Source organism: Nestor notabilis, unplaced genomic scaffold (genome assembly GCF_000696875.1).
Source record: "Nestor notabilis isolate BGI_N333 unplaced genomic scaffold, ASM69687v1 scaffold12389, whole genome shotgun sequence".
NCBI lineage: Eukaryota > Metazoa > Chordata > Aves > Psittaciformes > Psittacidae > Nestor > Nestor notabilis.
This window is the reverse complement of record NW_009942424.1, coordinates 6632-12879: the sequence shown is the minus strand read 5'-3', so window position 1 is coordinate 12879 and position 6248 is coordinate 6632. Positions and strand designations below refer to the sequence as shown.

Sequence of the window (6248 nt, the reverse complement as noted above, 5' to 3'; positions counted from 1 at the left end):
AATGTCAAATTTAGACTAAGAAAATGCAGTATTTAAAAAAAAAAAAAAAAAACAAAACAACAAAAACAAACAAACAAACAAAGCTTCAAATATTGCATACAACTATGTCTGGTTGAAGAAAAAATAAAAATCTAAAATTAAACATAGGTTTTAAAATGACAGTCACCAGAGTGTATTAGCCAGTAAAACTCCTTTACTCATAAATCTAATCCCGTATGTTAAGCTCGTGAATGTTCCAGTACTTGAAGTCATTCTAATTCAGTCATCATTTTTCAATAAACACACACATACATATATGAGAGATCCTACTATGCATTTCAGGTTACTGCAGTGTTAAGAAACAGAACTATGACAAATAAGCTACAGCCAATTAATTCATTGCCTATGAAGAAATGTGTATATTCGTAGTATGTGTGCGTATGCACATAATTTGAGTATCAGTCTGTATTAGCATTGAGCAAGCTAAGTATGGACTAGTATCACAGGCTTGAAGAACTTCAAAGTTTTAAAGAAAGCAGCTTCTTAAGGAGCTGTCTGTTAATCATCAACCAAAAGTCACACTGGAATTATAAACATTATACAGTGGCCATTCCCTTGCGCTTCATTTCACTCAACAAACAACAGTGTGCTTAGTGCAACACAAAGCACTTTGTGCCTGCTAATTTGTAACTGTAGCTAAGTGCATAAACATATATTCATACAAACACGTATTTATACATATATACTTATATGCAAACACACTGCCTGTTTGGGTCTGCATTTTGTTTATGTATGAGATACTGAAGTTACATATAATTTCTAAATTTAGCTTATAATTTTATCTGGGTCCGGACTAATTCCTATCGAAATAAATGGGGAAAAAACCAAACACCTCCCTGCAAATGACAGCATGTTAAAACCATGGATAAAGATAGTTAAAACTATCTTGATCTGTAATAAATACCACCTTATTTATTTCTGCTAAAGAATTATCAGTAAAGCTGCCAAGAATGACTTGATGTATGCCAGAATCTTCAGAGGACCAAACTGCTATTCATTTTCTTAATCAAAAACTTACAATTGTGCATTTTTTTTTCCTGCTTCTAAAGAACATTACTCAGAAAGCAGCAAAACTTGGAACAATTTCTGGGAAATTGTTATAGTGGTTTTAGTATTAAAAATCCACAGGGTAAGCTTTCTTAATTAGCAAACTGATATCCAAACATAATTCCTTTTTATCTTCTTCACCATTAAGAGAATTTCTCATCCATGCTTCCAAGGGCCTATTTCAGGCACTATCAATCCTCCTAACCCCACAAGCTGTGTCCCAACATCTTCACATGGCCAAAAGCCAAAAGAAGCACACTATTTACCTGAGACAAGTGAAGGGAAAAGAGAATTCTGGGAGCAGCTCAGAAGTACAAGATGATAATAGCTCTCTTCAAGCCCCATCACTGCTGTAAAAAAAGAGCTTAACCATTGCCTAGGTCCCAGGGACAATCAGGTCATTCCATTCAGCCTCAAATGCCAGAAATGAGGATCACCTAGCATAACGGCACAGCACTACTGCTTATCACACGACAATCACAGCAGAGGACCTTCACCTGAACCACTCAGAAGACAAATAATGTTAAGAACAACAAACTGGCCATGTTTCTATATTTCATATCTGGCCTTGCTCCACATCTATTCCTGTGATCTTCTTCTCCAACTCTTATTTGCTACATTACATTTCATTCCAGACTGATTGCTTCTTTTCTCTTCCCTTTCAACTATCAGCTTTGTATCTTCATTTAGTGCTATTTACCTAAGTATATGAAAACTGTAACCTTCAAAGCATTTTTAGTTGCCTTTCAACACCAATCACATGGCAGATGACAAAAGAATTTCCATCAATTTATATTTTAAATCTTCTGATATGTTCTGCAGCACAACTCCTCGGGAGAGCCGCCGACTGGGTTTAACATGCAAGGTACACTAATGTATTACTCAAATTCAGGGAAGAAGACATCCAACATACTGCTTTATGTACATGTTCTTACATGAAACATTTTCCAATTCAACATTCTTTCCTAGAACTAGATCTATCAGTAGGTGAGTATCAGCTGTCTTCAAGTATTACCTACTCAGAAGACAAAATTTGATTATACAATTTTTCTGCTCAACATTTTTTATTACTGCAAAGACCTAAATTAAAAAATAAGTATCACTGATGTTAATTCAACCAGTGAACATACTAATATCTTCTTTTTACTTACAACATCTTGAGCTTCCTATCTTCTTAAGAAATTAATATAAACCGTAATTTTTTGTAAGTCCTATAATCTCAACATAAAAAGTATGGGTTAGCACAAAGAATTTGCTAATGTGCATTAACTTGCTAGCCAGTTTATTGAGAGGTATTTCTGAAACAGATCAGAAACACTCAGATATGAAGGGTGGCAGATGTACATGGATAAACCTGCCAGAACTACTTGATAATGCTGACAAGCAGAACTTACTGTGTCAACATATTGCCCAATTTCTGAGGGGAAGGGAGAGGGGGAGGAGGGGAAGGAGGGAAAGGAGGGATTTAAAAAGAAATTAAAAAAAGGCAGCCAGAACCCAGGCAGCACTAAAGCCTTACATGAATCTTAATTTCATTCTTATCAATGTAACTAAACTATTCCCTCCTATTGATAGTATAATTTCAAGACTCCTTTGGCAATTTGTTAAGTTTAGGAGCAACAAACATCACCATATTACAATCTTGTATGCAAAATTTGGCAGCTTGCATTAAAAACAGACTAATAGGAAAAAAATTACAAATTTTCAGAGTGTCTGAAAGCAAACTGTTATTCCAGCTGGTGCTGAAAGTAGCCTAAGTATTTGTTTTCAGTTGAACATGAAAACACCAGGTTAAATTCACAGAGAAGAAAACAAATTTCTGGATGTACATGTTGGCTAATACCTTACCTTTCAAACCCTCAGTTTTAAAATCAAACAAGCTTTTCTTTGAAAACATCTATTTTTTTCCCTAGTGATGACTAAGTATATGCTAGTTGAATTTGTGACAATTTACAGTCACAATAATAAAGTTGTGTATTTGTTAAAGATGCATCTCACCAAGCAAATCACAGAAATAAGACCATTTACTGTTGTTTTCCCTACTAATTCAATTCTATCAGAATTTGTAATGTCTTACATGTAGGCAATTTAAGTAAAAGAATAATTGTAAATTGAAACACATTTTCCACTCTTAAAAAAAATGACTGGGAGCTATACTAATTAGCTTTTGTATAGCTGTGCAGCAGAGCAGCTTCACTAGGCATATTGTGTCTAAAGTATAATCTTTCTCCAGACTCCAGTGCTTCAGAGACATTGACCAGCAGTTCACCAGAAGCCACTCCGCCTTCATTTAGGGTAGCCAATAAAAAATTAGCAACTCTCCCTTTAACCAGAATGAAGCAGCAAAATGAAATTTCAGGGCTGACTATAAGGTGCCCTCTTTGAATGGGACTGGAAAGTGCACAGGAATGCATATATTTTACTTCAACAGTCTCATAGAGTAAGGGGGCTGGTGGTGTTTGATCATTTTTTTTCTTTGTTTCTAAAGCTAAGTGTCTACCTAGATGCTATTCTCAGCACACTGGTAAGTTCAAAATGTTTGAGAGTTCATACTTCCTTGAGAAACTGGTTACCTAAAGCATACAGAAATTATTTCACTGTATTTCAAAACAGAAAATTTTGATTTGCCTGAGACTAAAAATACTAACCTAGAAGAAATTTGATACTCCCTTCACCTTGTATAGATAGAACTCCAATGCATGCTCTGTTCATTTCAACTTAAAATGGATTTCACACCATGACAGGTTTCATTCTGCATTAAAATTGCAAATCTTCTATGTGGCCCAGTTTCAGCTGCAATTGATCTGCTTTGTCGTCATAGATAAAAAAAAAAAACAGCAAAGGGCACTGCAGCTTTAAATATTTCAGAGCTATGTAGCTAGTAAATAGACTCCATTGCAATATGGCTCTGAAGGTCGTGTCCTATTGTCTCTTTTCTCTGCAAATATTTTGAACAGCATAAAATGCTTTATTTTATACAATACCTCCCTGCCATTTCTAAATCACGTCAATTGTATTAGGCATTTCCTTACTGGAAAGGACAGATACGCCACTCTTTCCATACACACCCACGCTGCTTCTAGATGTATTCAAAACCTCCACTGTGAATATAACAGCAGGGTGTACATATCAGACATATACAGCTTTTCATATGTATACCTTATGCGACCAGACTCCTGGTTAAATCCCACCACAACATAAGGACAACCAGTTTTTTCAATGGTGATAAAATAACTAGCTGGATTTCAGGTAAAGAAGCATCATTAGTGAAAATTAACAGGTCAGTTAGAAAACCGACGCTAGCAATTTTAATATCTCTTGTTTCTCACCTATGGGAGAATATGAAAAAAAGATACAGCACAGAGCACCCAGAGAACATAGTCTGCCAAACCTGTTTTTCACAAAGGAAGGCTACTACCTTTCAGATGCTAAAAAAAAGCAACAAAAAAAACCCAAAAAACAAAAGCCCTGTCACATTTAAGTTACAAGAAAAATAAGACTATAAACCTTAAGCCAGCATTTGGAATCTTTGTGTATCCACTCCCTAGGATCAAACCCACTTCTTTCATATAAGGTGACTATTCGATGCAAATATGAGTTATGGAAATGCCTCTCAGAACATGAAAAATATACCCCTGTAAAAAATACAACTTTGCAATAGCTGTCACCGTGTAGAAGGTACATGTGGTCATTTACCTGAAAGGGCAACAGATTGTTGCCATTGTCCGTCCTGAACGCGTTGTCTTCCATCCAGGATTTGGGGGTTAAGGGTGCAGCCCGTGGGAACTTCGGAGGGGCAATGACATTGCTGGAGAATGGTTTTTTAAGGGGTGAAATGGGATTGAGGGGAGAGGGTACACCGACCCCCACTCCCACGCCGACCCCCACTCCAACTGCCCTTCGAGGGTCCCTACCAGCCTGCAGCCCACCCCAAGGATTGGAAGGTGTACTCCAAGCCGCATTTTGATGGTTATTCCAGCTGGAGGAAGAAGAAGAGGAGACAGAGGAGGAAGACGGTTTGCTGGTCATGATGGGCTGATGGCTGTAAGCAGCATTTCTCTGGGCGAAAGGTGCCTGATTAGGGCTTACAGGTGACCTCCGCTGCTGCTGCTGCTGAGCTTGCTGCTGCTGCTGCTGATGTTGGTGGTGTTGAGTCTGAGCTAGGCCAATTTGAGGCGAGAAAGTGCCACCAAATACAGGGTTGACATGGTGTGGAAAATTCTGGAAAAGCATTGTCCCATTGACTGGAGTAATCCCTTGGAAAAAGCTATCATCCACCGTGTTTGTGGTCCCTGTAGACCAGGTGCTGCCGAAGGAGGGAGACAAGGAGGTGCCGGCTGCAGGTTCTTGTTGAGGCTGGTGAAAGCTTAAGCCAGGCAAAATGGGAGACTCCATCTGCATCTTCTCCTTACTATTTTGTGAAGGAGCCGATGTGCCGATACTAGTCACTGAACTGTTGTCTTCTGGTTTCGGTGTCTCCGACGAGATGGGTGTAGAGGGGGCTTCTGCTGAGTTTGGATCTTGCTGCTGCTGCTGCCGCTGCTGCTGGGGCTGGGCTTTGCTTTTGTCCATCAGTAAATCATCCTGCATGGTTTGCGCAGCTGAAACAGTAGGGGAAAAAACCACAAAGACAGATTATTAACGTTGTCATTCATACCACAAACCCGGCTGTTTTAATCATTTGCCAGCCAAAAATCTCGTCCTATTGCTAGTGCTATGCTACAGCAAATAGCAAGGCAAACCCGTAATCTTCCCCCTCCCCCATTTAGGAATATGTAACCTTTGATCGTGCTAGATAGCCTTTAAAATATTTTTTAAGATGCTTCACCCTTTTTGATGCCTTGTTTCCCTTCAGTCTAAATGAGATGTGCTTATAGGGCAGAGATATACAGCAATTTCGCCACGTCTCTTTTCTCTTACACCGGAACTCAGAGCTCTCACCCTGCAATGAGAAACTGATTCTGGTTCCTGTTTTTCCAAGCACCCTCCTCCTCCTCCACCACCTCCTCCCCCTGGTTATTTGCATACGTCAATAAATACTGCTGCGTCCTTCAGCAAGGTTAAAAAGACACCAGTCTTCACTCTTCTCCACCCCCTTTTCTATTAGGGGACCTTTAAAGGAGCCGGGTACCGATTTTCCCTAATTAACAAACAAGCTTTCA

General features: G+C 38.7%; 1 protein-coding gene across 1 annotated transcript in view; it reads right to left on the bottom strand.

The window, feature by feature from the left end:
• CPEB3 (cytoplasmic polyadenylation element binding protein 3) overlaps nucleotides 1-6043 on the bottom strand; it is an 83237-nt gene extending 77194 nt beyond the window's left edge. The window contains exons 1-2 of the mRNA XM_010021406.1: nucleotides 5915-6043; nucleotides 4783-5687 (exon numbers count right to left, since the gene is read on the bottom strand). Of these exons, the coding sequence (XP_010019708.1) occupies nucleotides 4783-5676 (894 nt within the window). The 5' untranslated portion in view covers nucleotides 5677-5687; nucleotides 5915-6043. The remainder of the gene's footprint in view (nucleotides 1-4782; nucleotides 5688-5914) is intronic.
• Nucleotides 6044-6248: the final 205 nt, after the last annotated feature.